Source organism: Staurois parvus, unplaced genomic scaffold, assembly GCF_062004578.1.
Source record: "Staurois parvus isolate SC_StPar_1 unplaced genomic scaffold, SC_StPar_1.0 ptg000131l, whole genome shotgun sequence".
Lineage (NCBI taxonomy): Eukaryota > Metazoa > Chordata > Amphibia > Anura > Ranidae > Staurois > Staurois parvus.
This window is the reverse complement of record NW_028317927.1, coordinates 8,970,001-8,997,769: the sequence shown is the minus strand read 5'-3', so window position 1 is coordinate 8,997,769 and position 27,769 is coordinate 8,970,001. Positions and strand designations below refer to the sequence as shown.

The 27,769-nt window shown below is 46.5% G+C and overlaps 1 protein-coding gene across 1 annotated transcript in view; it reads right to left on the bottom strand.

Annotated features, from left to right (window-relative positions):
- The window catches only part of MED12L (mediator complex subunit 12L), a 464,120-nt gene that overhangs the window by 389,132 nt on the left and 47,219 nt on the right, over positions 1-27,769 (bottom strand). Inside the window, exons 5-6 of the mRNA XM_089672604.1 lie at positions 18,574-18,743; positions 12,087-12,197 (exon numbers count right to left, since the gene is read on the bottom strand). Of these exons, the coding sequence (XP_089528730.1) occupies positions 12,087-12,197; positions 18,574-18,743 (281 nt within the window). The remainder of the gene's footprint in view (positions 1-12,086; positions 12,198-18,573; positions 18,744-27,769) is intronic.

Below are 27,769 nucleotides of genomic sequence, written 5' to 3'. Positions count from 1 at the left end.
TGGACTCCGGGCAGAGGCACTCCAGGCAGCGGCACACTGGGCAGAGACACATCGGGCTGGACTCCGGGCAGAGGCACATCGGGCTGGACTCCGGGCAGAGGCACATCGGGCTGGACTCCGGGCAGAGGCACATCGGGCTGGACTCCGGGCAGAGGCATATCGGGCTGGACTCCGGGCAGAGGCATATCGGGCTGGACTCCGGGCAGAGGCACTCCGGGCAGCGGCACACCGGGCAGAGACACATCGGGCTGGACTCCGGGCAGAGGCACATCGGGCTGGACTCCGGGCAGAGGCACATCGGGCTGGACTCCGGGCAGAGGCACATCGGGCTGGACTCCGGGCAGAGGCACATCGGGCTGGACTCCGGGCAGAGGCACATCGGGCTGGACTCCGGGTAGAGGCACATCGGGCAGAGGCACACCGGGCAGAGGCACACCGGGCTGGACTCCGGGCAGAGGCACATCGGGCAGGACTCGGGGCAGAGGCACATCGGATTACCAGGCGAAGCAGCAGGCAGCGGGCCACCAGGCGGAGCAGCAGGCACCGGGCCCCCAGGCGGGGCAGCAGGCACCGGGCCCCCAGGCGGAGCAGCAGGAAGCGGGCCCCCGGGCGGAGCAGCAGGCAGCGGGCCCCCGGGCGGAGCAGCAGGCACCGGGCCCCCGGGCGGGGCAACAGGCATCGGGCCCCCGGGCGGGGCGACCGGCATCGGGTCCCCAGGCAGGGCGACCGGCATCGGGCCCCCAGGCGGGGCAACAGGCGTCGGGCCCCCAGGCGGGGCGACAGGCATCGGGCCCCCAGGCGGGGCGACAGGCATCGGGCCCCCAGGCGGGGCGACAGGCATCGGGCCCCCAGGCGGAGCGGCGGGCGCCGGGCCCCCAGGAGGGGCGACAGGCATCGGCCCCCCAGGCGGGGCGACAGGCATCGGGCCCTCTGGCGGGGCGACAGGCATCGGGCCCCCAGGCGGGGCAACAGGCATCGGGCCCCCAGGTGGAGCGGCGGGCGCCGGACCCCCAGGCGGAGCGACAGGTCTCGGGCCCTCAGGCGGAGCGGCGGTCGCCGGACCCCCAGGTGGAGCGACAGGTCTCGGGCCCTCAGGCGGAGCGGCGGGCGCTGGACCCCCAGGTGGAGCGACAGGTCTCGGGCCCTCAGGCGGAGCGGCGGGCGCCGGACCCCCAGGTGGAGCGACAGGTCTCGGGCCCTCAGGTGGAGCGGCGGGCGCTGGACCCCCAGGCGGAGCGACAGGTCTCGGGCCCTCGGGCGGAGCGGCGGGCGCCAGACCCCCAGGTGGAGCAACAGGTCTCGGGCCCTCAGGCGGAGCGACAGGTCTCAGGCCCCTAGGCGGGGCGGCGGGCGCCGGACCCCCAGGCGGAGCGGTGGGCGCCGGACCCCCAGGCGGAGCGACAGGTCTCGGGCCCCCAGGCGAAGCGGCGGGCACCGAGTCACCAGGCACGACAGTGGGCTCCGAGTCAACTGGCATGACCGCTGGCACTGGGTCAGACAATGGATCGTCTGGCTGGACAGCGGGCATCGGGTCACCAGGCATCAGGTCATTTGGCTCGACAGCGGGCACCGCGTCATCTGGCAAGGCAGTGGGCTCCGAGTCAACTGGTATGACCGCGGGCACTGGGTCAGACATTGGATCGTCTGACTGGACAGCGGGCATCGGGTCACCAGGCATCAAGTCATTTGGCTCGACAGCGAGCACCGCGTCATCTGGCAAGGCAGTGGGCTCCGAGTCAACTGGCATGACCGCGGGCACTGGGGCAGACATTGAATCGTCTGGCTGGACAGCGGGCATCGGGTCACCAGGCATCAGGTCATTTGGCTCGACAGCGGGCACCGCGTCATCTGGCAAGGCAGTGGGCTCCGAGTCAACAGGCACGACAGTGGGCACCGGGTCATCAGGTACCGGATTGTCTGGCTCGACAGCGGGCATCGGGTCACCAGGTGTGACAGCGGGCACTGGGTCACCAGGGATCAGGTCATTTGGCTTGCCAGCGGGCACCGCATCATCTGGCAAGGCAGTGGGCACCGGGTCACCAGGCATTGGATCGTCTGGCTCGACAGCGGGCATCGGGTCACCAGGTATGACAGCGGGCACTGGGTCACCAGGCATCAGGTCATTTGGCTTGCCAGCGGGCACCGCGTCATCTGGCAAGGCAGTGGGCACCGAGTCACCAGGTACGACAGCGGGCTCTGAGTCAATTGGCACGACAGCGGGCACCGGATCAGGTACCGGATCATCTGGATCAACAGCGGGCATCGAGTCAACTGGCCTAATAGGATCGTCAGGCTGGATCAGTTCATCATGCTGGGTAGAGGCATCAGGCTGAATGCCGGCGTCCGGCTGAGTAGAGGCTTCAGGCCGAGTAGAGGCATCAGGCCGAGTAGAGGCTTCAGGCCGAGTAGAGGCTTCAGGCTGAAGAGAGGCATCAGGCTGCGTACAGGCATCAGGCCGAGTAGAGACATCAGGCTGCGTACAGACATCAGGCTGAGTACAGGCATCAGGCTGAGTACAGGCATCAGGCTGAGTACAGGCATCAGGCTGAGTACAGGCATCAGGCTGAGTACAGGCATCAGGCTGAGTACAGGCATCAGGCCGAGTAGAGGCTTCAGGCAGAAGAGAGGCATCAGGCTGAGTACAGGCATCAGGCCGAGTACAGGAATCAGGCTGAGTAGAGGATTCAGGCTGAGTAGAGGCTTCAGGCTGAACCACGGAAGGCAGGTTCACCGGTTTGGATACTGGCAGGATGGTATTGGTTGGAAAGAATTTTCGCTTTTTTCTGGTTTTAACTACTGGAGCACTGCAAGTAAACGCAGGTCTGCAAACGAATGGAGCAGCTGGAGACAGAGAAGAGCTGGAGGATGGAACAGGAGAGGGAGCAGTTGCTACAGAGGGCTTTTTTACAGGGTTAAAGGCAGGATAGGTGCAGCGAGTGGGAACAGGGTACTGACATGCGGTAGATAGCAGGGCAGGAGGAGCTGTTGGGAATGCAGGAATAGAGTTTTGAGGAAATAGATTAGAAGCAGGACTGGGTTTTTGTAAGCTGACTGAGGCTGGGTGCAACAAGTCTGTCCATGTCTGCAGTATGGGTTGAACAAAGCTGAGCTTACACAAAGCCTGTCTGACCAAAGACTGCACTGTGTTTATACAATCTCTTAGTGTCTGTGGTGAACATGTGGAATAACGCTCCAGAAAGTAACCCACATCATCCTCTAATAACCACACCAGGGACTCTACCTGGTCTGCACTAAATGGTGGCAAAAATTCATCCCTGCATTCGGGGGTACCAGATGAAACCAACTCAGCACAAACCTCAATCAAAGGCTGCACCTCAGAGAACTCTGTGCCCTGATCTACTAGAACATGAGCGAGCCGTATACATTCTAGCAGTTCATCCCGGGTATACTCCTTCAGAGTTTGATAAGCATACTCCCTGTCATCAAACACTAGCAGATATAAATACGCAACCTCATCCAGATCCATCCTTCCCATCAACAAGCCAAGATGGCTTCCCTGTGCAGCCACTTCTGGTCAGGATTGGCCTTGGTGTAATGTCAGGGCTCCCAGGTATGACCAGAGGTGTGTGACTGACGCAGGGAAACGCAGACTTCAGATATGTTATAAACAATGTAATTTATTAACACTAACCATACAAACATAAACGCAGTGCAATACTAAAACATAACACAGTGCAAACAAACCAACCAACCACCCACAGATAACAGTACATACAATGCAAGCGTCGTCAGGCAGGCCGGGTCAATATCAGTCGGGCAGGTAGGTACAGGGGGAGCAAGCGGAGAATGGTCGGGGTCACAGGCCAGGTTCAGCAGGTAGCGGGCAGCGTGGTACAGAGGGTCAGGCAGAGGAGAATGGTCAGACAAGCCAGGGATCAGAGCAGGGTCAGCAGAGAATCAGACAGGAACAGAGAGCAGGAACAGGATACAGGGCCCAAGAGAAACACAACACCAAGGCAGAGTCTGCAGGTCTGAATGTCCCTTAAATACACCAGTATAATTAGTTCCAGGTGTTTGACTGGCTGCAAGGTTGAGTCTCTGATTGCTGGGAGCACCCACTGGCCAGCCCTGGTACTGCAGATCAAAAGGCAGCTGAGTCCCACTATTGCTGGCCAGTCCATTCCTGACATCAATTCTGGCTGTAGCTTCACCCGTCTCCTCATCTCCCTTGTTTAATACTGACCTACAGCCTGCTATTCAGAGTTGTTGTGAATGAAAGCACTTTTCTCGAGCTGTAATCCTTCACAACACACGTTGACAGTTTCCACTTTCTCTTGGATAGCTAGGCGAGTGGGAGGGGCTAACTATTTAACGCCACAGTTCAGCAACACCTGCACAGATTTAGATGGGGACAGGACAGGAGATGTATGCAAAGGATCCCCTGAGGGGAGCTTACAGCCTGAAGTTCTGCCACTCTTCTTTCTGATGTTACAGCTACTAAGAGAACTAACAAGTGATATTCCACAGAAAGCACTATTCTGTTTTTTTTCCAGTTGGGGAAAAAAAAGAGTCCACTTAGAAGGACATATCTGATCTTGGCAATAGCTGGGATGGCTGCTACCTTGACTTTCAGAGAGCTTGGGCTAAGGCCCAACTCGAGCCCTGATTGCAGGAAAGCCATCAGGTGAGTGACAGTAAGAGATACAGGATCAAAACCGTCGCCTGTTGCAAAAAATACATTTGGTCCCAATTCTGGAAATAGATATTATTGGTGAAGCATTTGCAAGACTGTAGAAGAGTTGTGATTACAGATGAGGGGCAGCCTAGAGCTTTAAACCTTTTCCTTTCAGCTTCCAGACTCGAAGTGCCAGCCTGTCTGGACATGAATGAAGAAGTTCCCCCTTCCAGTATGGAGGCATATGCTTAGCTGTATGGCCAGGGGAAACAATGGCCTGCATAGGTAATACGAGAAAATTGCAGTAACAGTTAGGTTCTTTGTCAGAAGTCTTGTGAGGATGCCCATGATGAGGGAAAGTGGGGGAGAAGCATATTTTTTTTGCAATTCAGTGGATAGGTAAGGGCATCCATCTCCTCCATTGACTAACAGACAAGCCTCCTTTCAAGAATGTCTTAAAAGAAACCAGACTTCTTCATCATATGTGTGATGTTCTTTTCAAGGAGCATAACTGCTGCATTCATCACTGAAGGTGTGTTCAATGAAGTGGCATCTGTCTCAGAGAGAGAGGATAAAGTTTCTGAATACAGTTACTCAAAAACCTTGTCTACAACCTTTAGTAACAGTACAAACTTTTTGGCTTTCTTCGAAGGTTCTATTGTGTCTTCTCTCTCTTTAGCCTATTTAACTGCATAAACACAGGGCAGCAATAGAGCAAAATTAAAGCCAAAGGATTCAAGCTCTTCATCTGACAGGGAGCTCCTTTCCTCTCCCAGAGCCTGGAAAGTCAGAATACATGAAGCTGACAGATGTGAGGTAGATGCAACAAAGATTAAGGGAAATCTTTGCATGCCTCCAAGACTTCTGATGTATCTGTTAACACTCAGTTGAGATGGCATGAAGAGTCAAGAGAGCTAGAAAGGGTATGGACTTGAGATGTTCCTGGCAAGTTTTGCTGTGAATTCAGCAAGAGACTCATGTACTTCTTCTTTGAGAAGGAAAGATACCTGTAGGTTCTCATTCCTGTAATTTACAGGAGAAGTCCTTCACATTCCCCACACACTTGCTGGTCTGGCAGAGGAACAGGTCTAACAAGTATTGCTCTTAGGTTTAGTAGTGAATAAAAGAGGCTTAGGGCAAAGATTTTGGTAATATGTCTACCAAAAGAAAAATGAGAGCGAACATACCACAAGCAGGTTGTTAATCAGTTAGGGTAGAGAGCTGGGAGGATGCCAGCACCATATTGGCACCATCCTTTAAAACAGTAGGGTGGTAGTAAGTCAATTTAAAGGCTCCACCTCCCCCAGGTGTTGTGTGAAGCATTCTTGCCTTCAGTCAATATAACATCCCAAGGCTCCAATCAACTGGGCACATGTCTGAAGCCACGAACAGCGTAATGATATCCCACCGGAATAGAAAGAAGAAATTAACATTCAGACAGGAGAACAGGCCAGTGGAAGGGAAAAGCAATACAATATAAACAGACAAGCTAAAAGAAGATAAACTTAAAGTTGAAGAAAAGCCTAACTAACTTCTTAAAAAAAAACAAAAAAAAATGCCCTTTCCCCTCCTCCTACCTGTTCTGCATACTCTGTATATAAAAGATCTGTGTACTTACCCATTTTTAATCTGGTCACATAATCCAGCAGCTCTGGCAACCCTGTGTCAGTGAGTGACTGCTACAGGAGAAAGGAGGGAGGACAAACAATGGCTCGGGCATGGGAGCCTATGGGTGACATCATGGCTCAATGAATTCACAACCGTTGTCAAGTGCTCCCTTATACAGGAGCACAGGAGCTGCTAAAATCACTTGACTGGACCAGATTTAAAAAAGGTACATATACAAATTTTTTATACAGGGTAAGCAGGATAGATAGCAGGAGCAAGGGGGGAACATTTTAAAGACTAGTTAGAGTTAAGCTTTACTACCACTTAGTAGTACCACTTACTACCAGTAAAGGAACATAACCCTAGAGATAGCCACCAAAGTCATAAAGGAATAGAACCTATCAGGACACAATAACTAGCCCCAAAAGACCCACTAGAAGGTGCTCCCATCTTTAATGGTGCATTGAGCAGCCAAAAGGAACTGGGGCTGTGCCTGGAAGAGATCTGCTGGAAGGGAGGAAGGCAGCCACAGGTGTGTTCTAACGAGGTCAGCTGATGAAATCATTCCTGAGCCTTACTGGTTTTTCTGTCCTAAATTTACATATCAGCAAGTGATGAAGCTTTCTAAAAAAATACGGCAAGGGATAAGGTAAGGCCTTGTTCTCAAAATCAAAGAGAGCTTTTATTTTTCTGCAACAGAGGTACATTAATGGTATATTGGTACATAGGGGAACTGGAATTTAGAAAAAAAAAAGGTGAACTTAGCCTTTAAGTGCTTCATTGCCAGCAGACTCTCTACATTGTCACACTGGTCAGTGGTTAGATAGAGTATCTCTTCAGTAGGTAGGCTGCATTGGTATTGTAAAAGTCATCCAAACTTGGATTGTCATTAATCTGCATGACATGCTGCTATCACTCTCTAGAGATTACCTAGTCCACGTGTTTGCACCAGTTTCTTTGCAGGTGGATGTGGTGAACGAAAAGTGACACCCTGTGAATTGTGTTGCTTAACATGGTGCCTACATTGCTATATTGTAAACTGTTGTTAAATAACACATTCTTTTCTAGAGCTCTGCCTTTAAATAAACCCCATTTAAACCTTCTAGGTGTGTCTGTGTTTTTGGGTCCAGGTAAGGGCAGGTCATTATAGGTGCAGGGCAGGAGGGACCCACTATATTAAAGCACCTCCTTCAGGGGTGAACGCTACACTACCAACACTATTAGCTGCAAATCAGCTCTAACTCTCAGTTAAGCTGGCCGTAGACAATGCAATTTTTGTTGCAGGAAAGAAAATAGTTTGCTTCCCCATCAACACAGTCAGCATTGACTAGGGAATCCCTCCCGCAGAGCTATTGTGTCCTCCTGGCAGGGAGAACACAGTGATCATTGCTACCTGCTATAGCCTCTGGCAATAATCACATGAAAAATCCAACAGTCTGGTTATTCCCAAGTTGTATGAAAATCTAATTGGGTACAATCAGCCTGCCCACAGATAGTTCAAATCTTGTCCAGTCCTGGCTTTAGCAAAGTCCATGTGGCAATTTTTATGTGTATTTGCCTCCCATGAATCTGTTAATCCTAGACAGCCAGCTGCAACAGGTTTGCACAGGTCTATGACAGATTGATGATTGACCATAACACAGATTTTCACTCTAGACACACAGTTATGAAGTGGTCAGAGTGCCTTAGGCTGGTGTTAAAGCTTTGTGAATTGATCCCAAAGGGTCATTAGGCCAATAATTGAACCTAAAGGGTAAATAGCAAAGCAGTGGTAGTTAAAGATTGGGCTGTTTTGAATTCCAAGGAATAGAGTGTACTTTTATTATAATACCTGTGAGAATAAAAGAGCTTAATGTACCATTATATTTGGCAGCACATTTTGCAGAATTGCTGCCAACACTTGTGTTTCCTTCCTTCTCTGACTTACGTGGCACCTGTATTTTTTTCAGGACTGATTCAAGACTATAAACTGACCTTAACATTGGTAATATGATAGCAGGCAGGAGTTACACTTTAATATAAAGCTTGTAGCTGGGTTTCCTCAGCAATTAATCTACACCACTATCCTGACCTATGGTAAATTATTGACAATCCACTTAGATGGCGACTGGCTTGACCTGCACCTGGAAACCTCTCCAGGCAAAGTGAAGAACAGGCTTGCCTCCTTAAACGTCAGCCTTCACAGGCCTCAACAGATCCGAGGAAACCTGCACAGAAAAAAATAAGGAGGCTGTCATCACTGACTGTCATGCGGATCCAATGGCTTCAGTACTTTCTGGGTACTATCCCAAACCAAATGTGCAGATCAGGAGTTCAGACTTTGCTTTAACTCTTCTTGCTGAATATTTGTAATAAGTCAGCGACACAGAGACCCAAAGTACCAAAGCCAGAGACTGCCAAGAAACTGCAAGAAACTAGCAGTTTCAAGAGGTCAGCTATGGCAGTCTCCAAATTTCTTTCAGTTAATTTTTGCAATAGAAAATTGAAAAAGGTTATGATGATGATGATGATGATAATAATGATAATAATGAGGGACATTTTTATTGGTGTTTGCTATGATACAGATTCATGCTTTGCAATCCCTACATACTGTAAGTCAGGGGTGGACTGACAACTCATGGGGCCCCCGGGCAATAGGGGATCATGGGGCCCCTGTGTCCTCGCCCACACCCAAAAAAGCCTATGAAAAAGCCAATGAAAGGTACCAGGGTCATCTCATGGGGCCCCCTACTGACCCCGGGCCCTAGGGCACTGCCCGAGTGCTTGAATGGTCAGTTCGCCCCTGCTGTAAGTGCACACAAAGATACAAATAATTTTCAGACAGGTTATAGATACACCAAGCTGAATCAGTCAGAATGTACTTGCAAAGAGACTTTGATTTAAAAGAAAATATCATGTAGAAAAATGGGACAGGTGGGGTCTTAGTGGATTGGGAAAGATTTCTGGGCACTTAAATTACAATACTACTATGTTTTCAGTTACTTAAAGACAGTGAAAGTGACCCTGTTTTGTTGAGAACCAATATAATAAATATGTTTGCTGTATAAGCCATTTTATAATATATTATTGTTAAAATAGACTTTGCATACCAGTATGCCAATATCCCTGAACTTTTTTGCGCCTGTTTCATGGTTACCAAGTACAGTTTGCAAGGATGATTTCTCTTTGTCTTTCATTTAAACTTGGTTTACTTTTTCTATTTCGCAGAATCTTTGTCCAACTATGTTTAGTATGTAGTATAAAGCTTTCCCAGCAAACCTACAGATGTTATCTAAAGACCCCAGTGCAGTAAAAAAATTTAAAAAACTAAAAGGGGTCTATTATTAAAAGTAGCATTATGTACTTTCCTCTTCTTTAAGAAACATTTTAAAAAGTGATGTGACTGGCCTCTCCACCAATCACAGAGTTAAGAGCTTGTTTAGAAAATCAACAACTCCAAAGCCATGACACATACAGTATCTTCTATAAAAGGACAAATAGACAAGACTGACTAGGAGAGGCAACCGTCTAAGAACATACAAGCCTAATTTTTGTTTAAGCATGTCTACCTATGCTCACTGACCTCTTTATTAGGTACACCTGTTCAATTGCTTGGTAACACAAATTGCTAATCAGCCAATAACATGGCAGAAACTCAATGTATTTAGGCATCTAGACAAGGTGAAGACGACTTGCTGAAGTTCAATCCGAGCATCAGAATGGGGAAGAAAGGGGATTCAAGTGACTTTGAACGTGGCATGGTTGTTGGTGCCAAATGGGCTGATCTGAGCATTTCAAAAAACAACTGATCTACTGCGATTTTTGCGCACAACCATTTCTAGGGTGAGCGGCAGTTGTGTGAATGAAAAAGCCTTGTTGATGTCAGGGGAGACTGGGCAGACTGGTTTGAGATGATAGAAAGGCAGTAACACAGCTTCTGAAAAAAGGGGGTTCTCCCCATGCGGGGTCAAAGCAAAAAGATGCCCATGGTGTGATATCGTTTGAATAAAGCGAATTTTATTAAAAGGACAAAGGATGCATCCAGTAAATGGCAATGGGAACGGCAGAAGACAATAAAGCACTAACCGTCCCTAGAAGGAAAAGGCCACCGGAGCTCCACGATGCTCCGACGGCGTGACGTCAACGGCGTGAGCAGGCTCCTCCTTGCGCGTTACGTGCCACGCACATCGTCAGAAGGAGAGCTTGTTAGTGCTTTATTGTCTTCTGCCGTTCCCATTGCCATTTGCTGGATGCATCCTTTGTCCTTTTAATAAAATTCGCTTTATTCAAACGATATCACACCATGGGCATCTTTTTGCTTTGACCCCCTTTTTTTCAAAAGCTGTGTTACTCCGATTCCATCCAGAGTGGGAGGTTCTATCTGCTGCAAGAGTAACACCCACACATCCCTTAAGGGGAACTCTGTGTCGGAGCCTTATTTGCTGTGACCCTGGACCTGTCTTATCTATAGAGGGATACTCTTCCAAGGGCTGCACCTGATGTATACTTCCAGTGACACCAGGGAATAACTATTATACACTGCACTGTATCAAGTGTGGTTCCGGTGAGTGGGCATTTCTTACATTCCGTATTGAGGAACATCCACTGATCGGGAATAACTAAGGACTATTGATTTAAGCGCTGCACTATCTTCTTTGATATATGTGATTTTGCCTTTCCGTGTGGGGGCGCATGCACTCCCTAACCGTGCCACTATAGGCTCCTTGGCGTGTCAATCACCAGGTCCCAGCTGCTGATTCTCAGACGGGACTCGGTGATCGTCGGCAGAGCTGACAGGGGAGAGGTCTGTATGTAAACAACACAGATCTCTCCCCTGTCAGCACAAACAGGCTGCTTTGTATTGTTCTCCACAGCAGAGCAATACAAAGCAGCTTGTCTACATAGTAAACCACACACAGCACACTTTGATCACCCCAGATGTTAACCCCTTGCTGTCCAGTGTCATTAGTACAGTGTCAGTGCTTTTTATTAGCACTGATCACTGTATTAGTGTCACTGGGGATGTCAGTGGGAGTTAGTCAGTTCCCACTCAGTGTCAGAATGCCTGCCACAGTCCCGCAATAAGTCGCTGATCGCCACCATTACTAGTAATAAAAAAAAAAAAACAGTATATATACCGCCATTTGTAGGCACTATAACTTTCAAGTAAACCAATTAATTTACACGTAATGGGATTTTTTTTTTTTAGCAAAGACATGTAGCAAAATACATTTTGGCCTAAATTTATGAAGAAATTTTATTTTTAAAATTTTTTTACTGGATATGTTTTATAGCAAAAAGTCAAAAATATTGGGTTTTTTCAAAATTGTCAGTCTTTTTTCGTCTATAGTGCAAAAAATAAAAAATCACATAGATGATCAAATATCACCAAAAGAAAGCTCTATTTGTGGCAAAAAAAGAACCTAAATTTCATTTGGGTGCAGCGTTGCATGACCGCGCAATTGTCAGTTAAAGTAACGCAGTGCCAGATTGCAAAAAATGGCCTGGTCAGGGAGGAGGGTAAATCCTCTGGAGGGCAAGTGGTTAAGTCAGTCCTAAAGGCAAAAGGTAGTCCAACCTGGTACGAGCAAGCTGCACCTAATAAAAGAGGCTGGTGAGTGTATAGTGACAGAGATATCAAGATTTGCACACAAGGTGGAATAACATCAGACTAGGAGAATACAGTAATTCTTTCAAGTAAGTCATGTACTATCCATATCTGTATTCCATATGAAAGGTTTTTTTTTTATCAGACCCCTGATATATTAACATAAGTAATGAACTCAATTCTGAAACATTAATAAAGGTATATTTGGTTCAGTGACAAAATTATACTTATTTCCATAAGTAAAATGTCAAATACCTGTAAGACGAGAGGAAGCAAGATTTTTAGAAGTTCATCATCAAGTGGGCAAACTTTTTCTAAAACATCTAACATCCAGGTCAAATATTCATGTCGTTCCAGTAAACCTTCCTGCAATAAAAGTACCGAACATTTTTTATGTAAGTCAGTAGTAACAGAACAATAACAAAGCAATCTCCAGTGCCACCATGTGACTCTTTTAAGTCCTACAATCATCAGGCTCAATTCTAAAAGCTAACACATTGGATAATGATCCTTATTTTTCAACGGTTATTTTCTGCTGATTCCAATTAAATTTGGAAATTACAGTCAAATGGCTAAAATAAAGACCTTTAGTCTTGTGTTAACGTTTTGTAAATTAAGCTTATTGTATTTCCCACTGCTACAAAAAAAAAGTAAATAAGCATTTTCAGATGCAAACATGCTGCTTTGTGGTGTCTATGAGTGGGATTGGTGCATGACAGGATGAGTGGTAGTCCTTCTTTCATTCACCTCATCACTCTGCACAACTGTTTTGCCATGAAAGTTGAAAGTTGGAAGTTTAGTTGAAAAAGTGCATCAGACAGTGTACTTTTGGGCAGTGGTATTCAAATCAACCCTCAAGGCTCACTAACAGTGCATATTTCTGTATTTAGTGGATGGGACTAAGTGGCTAAATATCTTGGGCTCTACAGAGAGGATCCACAAAACTGACACTGATAGACCTTAAGACAGTTCTTAGAATCTTAGTTCTTTGGCAGTAGTTCTCCAAATGTGAGGCCTAGTCAGAAGTGCTGCAGGCCAGTAAAGATCCTGCACTCTGTTTCATGTGATCACCACCTGTGGAAAAAATTGAATTTTAGGGTACAGGACCCAGAATATCTAGGCATCACCATGGGTTATACTGTATGCAGCTACCTTCAGGTGGTTTGTTATCGGAAAAAAAAAAAATTCCACTGTGACCCCCTGCTACTGTAATCTAGCCTCAGTTTTGTAGCAAGTAATATGGAAATCATAAAGAACACCCATATTCTGTACTATACAAAATAAAAAAAAAATGTTATAGGCAAGTCAAAAATCCTATTTCTAATTTATACAGTACAGGAAACAATATCTTTAGTTATAACCATGGGACATCCCAAAGCATCCTAACCAAGGAGTTGCAACAAAGCAAAAAAACAAAACACATGTAGCAACAGGTTAAGCAAAGGCTTGTCAAAGCTCAAAGAACAACTTGAAGTACATTACGCATTAAATTGGCATCAGATGAAACCTGAACACCCACCTGGTAAAACTCAACATACGTGTGAAAGAAGACCAGGTGGCAGCCTTGCAAATCTGACAAACAAATGCCTGATGTTAAAAAGCCCACAAAGCACTAACTGATCTTGTACAGTGCGCCTTAACAGGGAAAGGTGGAACTTTATACTTTAGACCAGGGGTCTCCAAACTTCATTAACAAAGTGCTAGTTTACTATCCTTAAGACCTTAGAGGAGCCAGACTGTGGCTACTGGGAGTAGAAAACTTCCTAGTGTCAGTGGGAGTAGACAATTTCTCAGTGCAAGTTAACTTACATAGTGCCTGTGGTCAGGAGGATCAATGCCCCATCATCTTTGTCAGTGGTGGGGAATAGTGCTCCCTCATTGGTGCCAGTGGGAGCACCCATTGTTGGTGTCAGTGGGAGGAATAGTGCCCCATCATTGGTGTCAGTTGGAGGAATAGTACCCCATTGTTGGTATCAGTAGGGAGAATAGTGCCCCATCGTTGGTGTCAGTAGGAGGAATAGTGCCCCATCATTGGTGTCTGTGGGAGGAATAGTGCCCCATCATTGGTGTCTGTGGGAGGAATAGTGCCCCATCATTGGTGTCTGTGGGAGGAATAGTGCCCCATCATTGGTGTCTGTGGGAGGAATAGTGCCCCATCATTGGTGTCTGTGGGAGGAATAGTGCCCCATCATTGGTGTCTGTGGGAGGAATAGTGCCCCATCATTGGTGTCTGTGGGAGGAATAGTGCCCCATCATTGGTGTCTGTGGGAGGAATAGTGCCTCATCATTGGTGTCTGTGGGAGGAATAGTGCTCCATCATTGGAGTCAGTGAGAGGAATTTTATCCCACAGTTGGTGTCTGTGGGAGGAATGGTAACATATTGTTGGTGTCAGTGGGAGGAATACTGACTCATATCAGTGGGAATAACAGTGCCCCAAGGGCCGCATACAGGCAAGTAAAGGGTTGCATTCAGCCCACGGGCCACAGTTTGGAGACCACAGGCTTAAAACTCTTGGAGCTAGAAAAAACTCTTGAAATTAGGAACTGGGATTAAGCATTCTACCTATTGCTTACCCGATGCATGAGAATGAGCCCAGATTATATAGAGAGGAAGATGGCCAGCCTGGGGTGGAACTGGGTGTGTAGCTGACTATAACAAACAGCAGGTGAGACTGGGCGGTCTGAGGATCCCTGGACCTGGTGACAAATAAGTCCAGTTTGTTAAGGAACCTGGTCACCATAAGTTACAAAAATAGTGGTCCCTACTTTCAGCAAAGAATACCTCAGCATGGAGAGATTATATCCCTCAATCCAGTTGTTGGCAACTGAGGAAGTCTGACACTCAGTTTTCCATGCCTGGGATGTGAAGGACCAAGCAGGAATAAGCAATTCTGCCCAAGACAAAATCTAATGCATTTACATTTAGGCGGTGTGAATTCTGGCGCCTCCCTGGTGGATGTAGGTCACTTCCATGGCAATATCTGACTGGATTCAGAGGTCCAGCATTGGAGGGATAACTGGATTGCCCACAGTTCCAAAACATTGAAATCGAGTCTCAGACCCTAAGAGGGAATTCAAGTCTGCACCTCAGCCCAGAAGGCTGGCATTCCTTGTGAGAGCTGTCCATGTCTTTGCACTCCAGCGCTGTACTAGAAATCCACCAAGGCAGGAAGAGTCTGGCCTTGCATATCAAATGCAAGGGGAGTTTCAGAGACTGAGTATGTTTGTCCCATGCAGCCAGAATTTTTGTAATGATCTGGAGTGAAATAAGGCATATGACACCCCCTCAAAGGAGGCCACAACCAGATCCAGTACCATCAAGCAGGAGTGAATTGAGGGATGGCTATGGGACCAGGAAGTCCCAAGGAGGGCTGTGTCCAATATTAGGCCCAGGTTCTCCAATTGAGGAGTTAGTTCCAATGATGATTTCTGTACATTTAGGATACATCTGAATTTCTGCAGAGTCTGCTGGACATTGGCTGACAGAGCCTGGGTGGACTGGTCCTTCAAGAGGAGATCATCAATGTGGATACCCTGCATACAAAAGCAGAGCAAAGACTGGGGCAAGCACCTTGGTAAAGACAGTCCTTGCGTTGATGAAGTAGAAAAATTAATAAGTGTAGGCAAGCAATCTTAATGTCCACAGTGGCCAGCAGATCCTCCAGCAGAAGGGGGGAAATGACCAGCCTGAATTCTCTGTGGAGCTTCTGTACCTTTAGGATTGGTTTCATCAGAACAACCATAGGCGATGGGTATTGATAGAAGGTTTTACCTCTTCAATTCCTCTGTCAACCTTTTAACAAATACCAGCCTCTTCCTGGTCTTCATCCTCTACTTGACAATTTTTTCATTCAATTGGTATTGAAGGTATGGAGGTTGGTCTTCTCCACCTTTCAACTCTCCTACTGTGGACAACTTAGGCAACTCAAATTTTCCTTCTGCTTATAGGTCTTCAGCCTTTTTTTTAAAATTGGCTCTCTTCTAAACCTTCAAATACAGTACTTGGAGAATGTATTTTACTTTTGTAGCAGCCAGTAATGTCACCGGCTCGTGTGCTCTGAAGGAAGAGCATACCTCTGCCGTTTCTTCAGAGCTCTGTGCCGCGGGTGTGACTCCCACACGTATGCGCGGGAGTGACGCCATCGTGGCTCAGCCATTCATAAAGCTGAAGCCCGCAAATCTGGAAGGAAGACAGAATGATAAAAGCACCATGACCCATGACAGCATGCCACTGGAGGGCTTCGGTTACAGATAAGTCTGTCGTAATGCGCTAGTATGTCGTGCATACTAGCACATTATGACTAAAACCACCCGGAGGCCCATTTTTTTTTTCCTTCTTTGGTGCGGTTCACTACTTTTTTATATCAGCATGCACAAAACACCTAAGAATTATTTAAAAGAGCTGTGATGCTCTTCCACTGATGTTGCTACCAATGCACAATGCAAAATGTTGGACAGTACCATTATTATTATTATTATACAGTATTTATAAAGCGCCAATAGTTCACTCAGCGCTGTACATTACAAAGGGGGACAGAACATGTGACAGAACAATACCAATACAATGAAAAACATGAGGGTATTGAGGGCCCTGCTCTTTCGAGTTTACAATCTAGGAGGGAGGGGATAGTGGTACAGGAGGAGATAGCTGTGGGGGATGGAGTGGTAGGAAGAGTGGAGGTCTGCAAGTTAGCAAGGGGTGGGGTAGGCTTCCCTGAAGAGATGGGTTTTCAGGGTGCGCCTAAAGGAGAGGAGAGTAGGTGATAATCTGATGGGTTGGGGCAGGGAGTTCCAGAGGATGGGTGACACCCTGGAGAAGTCCTGGAGGTGGGCATGGGAGGAGGAGACCAGGGAACTAGAGGGAAGGAGGTCTTGTGAGGAGCGGAGTGTACGTGCTGTGGAAGCCAGTGGAGGGATTGGCAGAGGGGGGTGGCGGAAACGGAGCGGTTGGAAAGGTGAATGAGTCTGGCAGCTGTATTCAGGATGGACTGAAGCGGGGATAGCCAGCGGCGAGGCAGGCCAGTGAGGAGGGAGTTGCAGTAGTCGAGTCGTGATATGATGAGGGAGTGGAAGAGCTGTTTAGTGGTTTCTGGGGTTAGGAACGTGCGTATTTTGGCGATGTTGTGGAGGTGGAGTCTGCATGAGTTAAAGATTGGACTTGGGGCTGGAAGGATAGGTTGGAGTCCAGAATGACACCAAGTACTCTAGCCTGCGGGTCAGGTTTGATGGTGGCGTTGTTGGATGTGATGGAGAAGTCAATGGGGGGTGGTGTCCGGGCTGGGGGGGAAGACAAGAAACATGGTTTTGAAGAGGTTCAGTTTAAGGAAGTGGAGCGACATCCAGTCTGATATGTCGCTCAGTAGGTGTGTGATTCGGGCAGAGACCGAGGGGGTGAGGTGGGGGGTTGAGAGATAGATTTGTGTGTCGTCGGCATAGACGTGGTAGTTAAAGCCGTGAGAGTGTATGAGTTGGCCAAGGGAGGAGGTGTAGATAGAGAAGAGAAGGGGCCCAAGGACAGAGCCTTGAGGGACCCCAACAGAGAGGGGGAGTGAGGGGGAGGTGGTAGCATTATAGGTAACGCTGAAGGAGCGCTGTGACAGGTAGGATGAGAGCCAGGAGAGAGCAGAATCTCTGAGGCCGAGGGAGTGTAGTTTTTTGAGGAAGAGGGGGTGGTCGACTGTGTCGAAGGCCGCAGAGAGGTCAAGGAGTAGGAGCACTGAATAGTGGCCATTAGCTTTGGCGGTTAGCAGCTTGTTGGAGAGTTTGAGTAAGGCGGTTTCGGTGGAGTGTAGGGGACGGAAGCCGGACTGTAGGGGATTGTCGTTGAGGTGAGAGCATAGGCGGATGTAGATGAGGCGCTCGAGGAGTTTAGATGTAAATGGTCCAGGGAGGGCTTTTTAAGTATGGGGGTGATTTGTTCATGTTTCAGAGGGGAGGGGAAAATGCCTGAGGAGAGGGAGAGATTGAAGATGTGGGTGAGGGAGCGTAGGATGGAGGGGGAGGGAGGCCGTAGGAGTTGTGAGGGGATAGGGTCGAGGGGGCAGGTGGTGAGGCGGGCATCAGAGAGGATCTTGGAGACTTCCTCGATGGTAGTAAGGTCAAAGGTGCGGAGTGTTGGGGGAGCTTCAGTATGAGGAATGTAGGGTGGGGTGGAAGTGGAGGTCAGAGCAGTGGTGGGGCCGTGGGAGAGGGGTGATGAGGGGGTAGCTGAGTGAGAGGGAACGGGATTGGAGGCCCATTGAGGCCCCTTTCACATGGGCTTCATCCATTCAGTCATATTTTCTTAAAGAAAAAATGGATTCAGGTTACATCAGTTTTTACATCAGTTTTCAGTTCAGTTTATGTTAGTTTACATCAGCTTTCACTTCAGTTCAGTTCAGTTACATCAGTCTACGTCCATTACTGCATCTTTTTTTTTTTTATTGATGCAGAAACACATCAAAGGTGACAAATGTATAAACAAATGTTTCTTGCCTAAAAACAGACATAAACGGAACGGATGTAAATGGATGACATCCGTTTACATCCATTCCATTTCAACAGATCTGGACTCTGGCTGTTCTGTTTAAAAAAACAGAACTGAACAAAAACAGATGTAAATGGTTGATTATCCATTTTTTTCATGGAAATGAATTGCTGTCAGACAGATGGAAAAAAACAGACAGATGGAACCCCCATGTAAAAGGGGCTTAACACTGTTTACGTTTTACTCCTCAGCTTTTACTTTTTTCATGTCACTCACCTGAAACATGTAAAATGCTAACTTCTCATTGTACTCCCACTGCCTCAATGCCTGTTCCACATCTTGTGTAACAACCACTGAGCTGCTGCAATGACTGGAATTTTTGTGGTAAAAATCTGCTATCTTCACCAACTGTTCCCGAAGATACCGTGTTAATATCTGAGTCCATTCTGAAAAACAAATTAGGAAATTATGTCAGCCAATTCAAATAAAGGGAAAGTGTGGTATATTTTCAGTATTATTGTACAAGATTTATATTGGGTCAATAGTTTACACAGCGCTTTACAACATAAGGGCAGATAGTACAGTTACAATACAATACAATGTGTAGTGCTGCACTGCTCAAAAAACACTTAAACATAACATACATAAAAGTCCAAAACACGTGTAAAACTGAACAATAAAATTCCAAAAGGAAGAAAAGAAGGAAATAGCTCTTCAGCAATGTAGATGGGAAAAACTTATTCCTACTGGAGAGTAAGCCCACAATCCTGGTGCTGTAAATCTTTAAATGGTGTGCATCACCAAGGTGACCATATGAAATAGGTGGACCCTCACCTTCATGTATGGACCCATATAGGAAACAAGTCAACCAGGCAACTCCCCTCATAATGGGGGTGAAATAATGGCCTATCCTCTATGGATAATCCACCTTTCATATATGGTCACTGTATCCTCCAAGTGAACACTTTAATGGTATAGCTGGCTCTGTGGGTAGAACTCACAACCATATAAAGCAACCATAGTGCAGCACAGTGGCTAAATGGTTAGCACTTCCGCTTGGCAATACTAGGGTCCTTGGTTCGAATCCCAACCACAGCACCACCTGCCTGTAGTTTGCATGTTCTCCCTGTGCCTGCGTGGGTTTCCCCCAGGTACTCCGGTTTCCTACCACACTCCAAAGACATGCTGGTAGGTGAATTGGTTCCTGTCTAAATTGGCCCTAGTATATGAATGTGAGTTAGGGACCTTAGAGTGTATGCCCCTTGAGGGTTAGGGACTGATGTGAATGTACTATATATATGTAAAGCGCTGCGTAAATTGATGGCGCTATATAAGTACCTGAAATAAATAAATAGTGCAGCATGTTTCTTAAAACCTTAGAAAAGTTTATTAAAAATGCACTCACATGTTACAGTAGTAAAAACCGCAGTGTGACTGAAGCTGTGAAATACACTATGCAGTGTCTATGACCGTGCTAGCAGTGCTCCGGCTCTGATGTCACCTGGTTCCTCCTCATGTGTATAGTCATGAACCACGTGACGTCATCAAGGGTAGCTAGGTGACATGTGCAAGTTGTATTTATTGCCGATGGCTTCCTATGATTACCTCTCATCAGGGTAATCAGAAAGAAAGACTTAGGACAAAATGCCATCTAGTGGTGAAACTTAGAATCTCCTCATAATAGAATACCCATAGGGGATAAGCAGAACTGTGTCAGGAGGTAAACATATGAATGCCTAAAGATAATAAACATATAATGGCATACACCTAAGGCTAACGGAAATGGGGACAGCAATAAATCCTATAGAACAGAATATAATAATTATAAGAAAAAAACAGGACACCCTCATGGAAAATACTGGAAAAAAAACCCAACTAGGGACTTTAATAATTGCTGACGTCACCTATATACAGTTGCAATACAATTGAATACAGTAGGAATCAGAGGACCCTGTTCATTAGAGCTTACAATCTGAGAGGGAAGGCTAAGAGATACAAAAGGTCATAACTGTGGGGGATGAGCTGATGCAGAAAGTGGACATACAGGGTAAGCTTCTCTGAAGAAAAGGGTTTGGGATGGGGCTCTTCCCCACAACCCCGTGCTGTGGTTGTGAGGGTCTGCAGGTGGGGTGGGCATATCGGAACATAATACCCCCTACTCATTCACCAGAAAAGTGCAAAAAGTAAGTAAAAACAACAGTTTTTAACAAGTCCATTACTAGGAAACAAAAAAAACTCCGAAAGAATTAATGCCCCCCATCTGACAGTTCTTAAATAACTAAGGAGTGGAGTCACCTGATGATGACCCCTGCCCCTTTGTGACATCATCGACTATCACATGCTGTGTCTATGACATCACAAGTGGGTGGGGTCACCCGGTGACATCATTGAGTGCACCCCACCCCTTAGTTATTTGAGAACAGTCGGACGGTGGGAGCCTTTGAGTGCAGAACTCTTTCTTTTTTTCTATTTTTTATTTTTGGGTCGGCATCTGGCATTCATCGTTACTGACATTTGATCAGCTTTGGAGGACATTTTTTTGGTAGAGGGGTTTGTTTCTTAATAAAGGACTTGTCACAGGCTGTTGTGTTTTTACTTTCTTTTTACACTTTTTGGGTGAAAGAGTAGGGGTACTCTGTACCCCATACTCATTCACATGGGGGGGGGCTAGGATCTGGGGGCCTCCTGGTTAAAGTGGGCTTTTAGATTCTGATAAGCCCCTGCTGGTAGAGGCCTTTATCCTCGTCAGCCCCCCTACCCCAAAGCACCTGCCCCCCCATGTTGTCGGCATGTGGCCTGGTATGGTTCAGGAGTCGGGGGGTGCTCACTCATTCCCCCTTTTTCTGGCATCCTGGGTTGCATACTCGGATAAGGGTCTGGCATGGATTTTGGGGGGACACCCCATTTTTTTAAATTTTGGCGTGGGGTTCCTCTTAAAATCCATACCAGGCCTGAAGGGGAGGGACCCCACACTTTTTTTTTTTTTTTATTGCCAACATTCTTGTGTTTGCATTCAGCTGTTCAAGGATGCTGGAGGAAAAGGGGAAACAAGGGGATGAGGCATATGTTGTTAAGATTGGTGGGGTACAACAAAGGTTTTTGAAGTATGGAGGTAAGTAGTGTGTGTTTTAGAGAGTTGGGGAAGATGCCAGAAGAGAGGGAGAGATTGAAGATGTGAGTTAGAGAGTATAGGATAGAGCTAGAGAGTAACAGCAGCATTTGGGAAGGAACAGGGTCCAGGGGGCAGGTGGTTAGGTGGGCATTGGAAAAAAGTTTAGCAACCTCATCTCTAGTAGGGAGGGTGAATTAGAAAAGTGTTGAGTGTACTTGTGGACATGGGGTGTTAAGTGGGGGAGATATCTGTACAGAGGAGATTTCCTCACAAATTGTATCAAATATTATTTTTTAAGTGATTAGTGATCTCCTGGGCAGTGAGTGAGTTAGTGGGTGGGGGCAGTGGAGGACAAAGTAGAGAGTTGAAGGTAGAGAAGAGTTGATGGGGGCTGGCTGAGAAGGTGTTAATGAGTATGATAAAATAGGTCTGCTTGGCAGTGAGGCAGAAATTGTATTTTTGGCAAAAAGATTTGTATTGGTTGAGGTATTTCTGAGACCTAGTCTTATGCTACAGGCACTTGTTTTTTGAGACTTCTGGTGTCTTTGGTGTTTGCCAAGGTTGTAGTGGTTGGGCCTGTAAGCACATATTCTGAGGTATTTTTGGACTGTTTACCTTAAGGTTACACTGCCCTAGAAGTGCCTATAGATACCTGCAGTAACTTTATTTTATCCCTCTATGCCCAATGCAGGGTCTGTCACTTACTTCCAAGTAATTCCAGAGCTTACCCTTCTAAATACATACATTGTTACTGTCCCATCACTATGATAAGCTACCTCTATGGCCACAAGGTAGGAGTGAGTAGGCAAGCAAAATCACTACCAGGAAGGGTTACAGCTTTCCCTAATTAGAATGAACCAGCATTAGGATCAAGAGGAGGCAATGAAAGCTGCTGCAAGTACTGTATGTTCAACTACCTCTAGATATCACTAAAAAGTACTTTATTAAGCAATTGTCACATTTCTACAAGCTATTTTTGTTATTTTAGTACATGTAGAGATTTAAAGCTTAGCCACAAGCCACATAGATTGCCTATTACATATACAATGACTTTGCCTAACACAATAAAATAATTTCTCTTTAAAGAATATGTAAACCCAACATTTCATATTCCTAATATGTGCTTGCTGTACCATTACACTTGTATGAAAAAGGATTCTGTTCTTTTTGTATTGCTTCCTTTCTGTGAAAATCCTGGTGTTCCTGCCAGTCCCTCTGCTTTTCTAATAAAAACTGACCATGCTGGGGGGGAGGGGGCGTGGCTTGGGCAGCGATGTGAGTGGATGTGCGGGCTAGAGCTCTTCTTTGCCATCCTGAATTTCTCATCCTACATCAGAACCCCTGAGTTAACTAGTCATAATTTCCATTTGGAAGACTTGAAAAATAGTTTACGCCGGAATAATGTTAGAATGGTGGGACTGCCTGAAAGAACGGAGGGTAAGAATACTGTGGACTTTGTGGAAAACTGGCTTAAAACTACATTTGGGGCTGAAAGTTTTACCCTTTTATTTGCTGTAGAGAGGGCGCATAGAGTTCCGGCTAGACCGCCACAAGCGGGAATGCCTCCAAGAACCTTTCTTATACGAATTCTTAATTATCAAGATAGAGATATCATTCTACAGAAGGCAAGACAGCGAGGATATGTTTCCAAAGATGGCTTGCAAATATTCTTCTTTTCTGATTTTTCAGCGGAAGTGCAGCGCCAACGTGCCAAGTATTCTGCTGTGAAGAAAAGGATGCGCCAATTGGATCTTAGTTACTCCACACCATAGTTGCTCATAATACTACCCACTGCAGCTGCCCACTGGCTGGATGAATATAACCAACCCGGTTGTTCTTCCAACCAGGGGCGGACTGACCATTTGGAAACTCGGGCACTGCCAGAGGGCCCGGGGTCAGTAGGGGGCCCCATGAGATGCCCCTGGTACCTTTTTCATAGGCTTTTTTGAGTTTGGGCAAGGACACAGGGGCCCCATGATACCCTATTGCCCGGGGGCCCCATGAGTTGTCAGTCTGCCCCTGCTTCCAACCCACCTTGAAGCCCGATGAAGACTGTCTTCTGATTCTTTCTGAAATTCTGTGAAGCTCAGTCTAGACAGATGGATAGCACCATTGCAGATCGTGTTCCTGGTTTTTTTGGCACTTTTATTACAGTGACAACCCTTTTTTTTTTTTTTTTTTTTTTTACACTGGTTGGTGTCTGGGCCTTGTACAGCATCCAGTAAAGGCACATCCAACACAGGTTCTCTTCCTGGTCACATGGTCCCCCAGATAGTGGCTCCTGCGTGGAGAGAGTTATTTTATAGGCAGATTACATTTTTCCTTCTTTTTGTGTTTTTCAGTTATTGTTTTCTCTTTTTTGATGACTTTTGGTTTGCTGTTCTTCCTGATCATTCAAAATATTTGATTGTCTGGGCCAGAGATTGGTGCTATTCTCAGAGGTTTGTGAGCCAGATGCTCTCTGAAGAAGTATGAGAGAGTCCCCTCAAAGCAGTGATCGTATACATTCTGAACTCTCTCACTCTGTTGTATGGCGTGGGGCTCCCATTACACTTTTTTGGCTCCACTTACTAGAGCGGGAACCTCTGTTACACTTTTTGCTCAACTGTTATGGGTACATTAACTGACGTTTTAATATCAAGGAATGTGAGAGGCCTTGGTGATTCCACCAAGTGACAGGCTATGTCTGCTACTTTTAAATGGCATTCTCCTTCTGTGATCTGTTTGCAGGAGACCCACCTTTGTTAAGATACTCTGAAATATTTGAAACATACAAATTATAGTAGTCAATATCAGTCTACTTATACCTCTTGTTCTAGAGGGGTATCTATCTTAATAGCTAATGGAGTGGAGGTATATTTTTCTGTATTGTACATTGTTTAGGAAACCATACTTGGTGGCTAACATCTATATCCCTCCTCCCTACTCACCTGACATCCTTAGGGATTTTCTAAAGTTTACTTTAGATAAACCGGATGTCCCTTGGTTGTTGGTAGGGGACTTCAATAATTATGGTGATCCATCTCTGGATAAGTATAACTCTGCTGCGGGACCAGTACCTTCACAGAACACAGCCTTTGCTAAATATATTCAGCAGATTGGACTGGTAAATATTTGGAGGCTAAGACACCCTACAGAGAAACACATTTCGTGCTTCTCACATACCCATAAAACCCTGTCGAGAATAGACTTAGCTTTGGGAACAACTAGGCTGTTGTCCTTAATTTCTGATATTGCCTATTTCTGATATTGCCTGTCCTAGAGAGAGAGGCACTCAAAAAGCCACTGACTTTAGAAGAACTACAATTTGCTATTACTAGTATGTCTAATAATAAGGCTCCAGGGATTGATGGGTTCCCAGGTGAGGTGTATAAAACTTATGGTGACTTCCTTTTACCAGAACTGTTGAAGGTATTCAATATAAGCTGGGACCTTGCCTCCATCTATGAATGAGGCTATCATTGTTGTAATACCCAAACCTGGCAAGGACCCCAGCACTCCGGATTGTTATCGACAGATTTCGTTACTTAACTCAGATGTTAAGCTTCTAATTAAAATGCTGGCCATCCAATTATCGAACAACATTTAGAAGACAGTTCATCCCGATCAGTCAGGATTTATTCCGACAAGAGCGACTTCCATAAATATTAGAAGATTGTTCCTGAAGTTGCAAATCCCTACGGTTAGGGATGGTAATAGAGCAGTACTGTAGCTTGATGCAGCAAAAGCCTTCAGTAGTACAGAATGGAGTTCCTTGTGGCATGGTCTAAGGAGGTTTGGGTTTAGACCCAAAATTTCTACAATGGATCCAAAATCTCTATGCAGCTCCGACAGCTAGAGTACAAATTAATGGGCATGTTTCAAACTCATTCCCACTATATAGAGTTGCGATACAGGGTTGTCCATTATCTCCCCTCCTCTTTGCGTTGGCCTTGGAACCCTTGGCGGCAGCAATACGTCAAGCCTCTAATATCACAGGATTTAAAAGGTCTACGGGGGGGAGGACAAAATAGTGTTATGTGCTGATGACACCTTATTGTTTCTGGGAGACACTTCATCCTCTTTAATTGAAGTAATGTCCTTTATCAATATATATGGTTTGTTTTCAGGTTTTACTATTAACTGGGACAAGTAATTTATTTTACTGTCAGACCCCCTTCCATCAGACCTACCCCAATTGCTAAGCAGATATCCGTTGTGACCTCTTTCAAATATTTAGGAGTTTTGGTCACCCCTCAGCTGACTGATTACATGGAGCGTAATTTGGGCCCCTTACTCCATAGGACAGGGGTGGGCAAACTGTGGCTCTCCAGCTGTTGTGGAACTACATTTCCCATGAGGCATTGTAACATTACAAAACTGACAGTTACAGCTATGACTTGCAGAGGCATGATGGAACTTGTAGTCCTGCAACAGCTGGAAAGCCGCAGTTTGCCCACCCCTGCCATAGGATAAAACAAACGGGCAGAATATGGAGTAAATTGCCTTTAACAGTCAATGTAAGGGCTAATTTAGTTAAGATGGTTTGGATGCCTCAGCTCCTATACATTTTACATAATTGCCCAGTGTGGCTTCCACAGATTTTATATATATATGTATGTATATATATATACTGTATATATATACACACACACACAGTATCTCACAGAAGTGAGTACACCCCTCACATTTATGTAAATATTTTGTTATATATTTTCATGTGACAACACTGGAGAACTGACACTTTGCTACAATGTAAAGTAGTGAGTGTATAGCTTGTATAACAGTGTAAATTTGCTGTCCCCTCAAAATAAACTCAACACACAGCCATTAGTGTCTAAACCGCTGGCAACAAAAGTGAGTACACCCCTCAGTGAAAATGTCCAAATTGTGCAAAAAGTGTCAATATTTTGTGTGGCCACCATTATATGCCAGCACTGCCTAACCCTCTTGGACATGGAGTTCACCAGAGCTTCACAGGTTGCCACTGGAGTCCTCTTTCACTCCTCCATGACGACATCACGGAGCTGGTGGATGTTAGAGACCTTGCGCTCCTCCACCTTCTGTTTGAGGATGGCCCACAGATGCTCAATAGGGTTTAGGTCTGGAGACATGCTTGGCCAGTCCATCACCTTTACCCTCAGCTTCTTTAGCAAAGCAGTGGTCGTGCTGGAATATTGCCCTGCGGCCCAGTCTCCGAAGGGAGGGGATCATGCTCAGCTTCAGTATGTCATAGGACATGTTGGCATTCATGGTTCCCTCGATGAACTGTAGCTCCCCAGTGCCGGCAGCACTCATGCAGCCCTAGACCATGACACTCCCACCACCATGCTTGACTGTAGGCAAGACACACTTGTCTTTGTACTCTTCACCTGGTTGCCGCCACACACGCTTGACTCCATCTGAACCAAATACGTTTATCTTGGTCTCATCACACCACAGGACATGGTTCCAGTAATCCATGTCCTTAGTCTGCTTGTCTTCAACAAACTGTTTGCGGGCTTTCTTGCATCATCTTTAGAAGAGGATTCCTTCTGGGACGGCAGCCATGCAGGCCAATTTGATGCAGTGTGCGACGAATGGTCTGAGCACTGACAAGCTGACCCCCCCACCCCTTCAACCTCTGCAGCAATGCTGGCAGCACTCAAACGTCTATTTCCCAAAGACAACCTCTGGGTATGATGCTGAGCACGAGCACTAAACATATTTGGTCAACCATGGCGAGGCCTGTTCTGAGTGAAACCTGTCCTGTTAAACCATTGTATGGTCTTGGCCACCGTGCTGCAGCTCAGTTTCAGGGTCTTGGCAATCTTCTTATACCCTAGGCCATCTTTATGTAGATGTCAGGGATCTCGTCGCCGTGCAGCGGTGTGACGCCGATGGATCCCCTTTGAATCATGGTGGTGCGAGTGTGCATGCGCAGTAGCGCACACGTCACGTCTATTTAAACCTGCTTCATATGGAAATCACTGCCTTCTGGTCTAAATACGTTCCTGCATACATTTCCTGATTCTGATACCTGTATTCTGTATACCCGCCTAAGAAAGAACTCCGCCTGCACCGACCCCGGCTTTCCCTGACCATTCTTCTGCCTGCTCCTCTTGTACTTATCTGCTTGTTACCAACCCAGCCTGCCTTACTCTGCTATATTACTCTGCCTGCACCTGCACCTGACATGCGTCCTGTCAGCTACCATATCCACCTACCATTGCACCCACGGCTCTGCATCTGGCCTACATCCGGACTACCGCCATACCCATCAGCCACCGCATCCACGCATGGTGCTCGGTCCCAAGTCCCGCACCCTGACTGCCACCACACCTGCTTGCTGCTGCACCTATGTCCTTGCACCCGCACCTGGCTTGTGTCCGGATCTCCTGG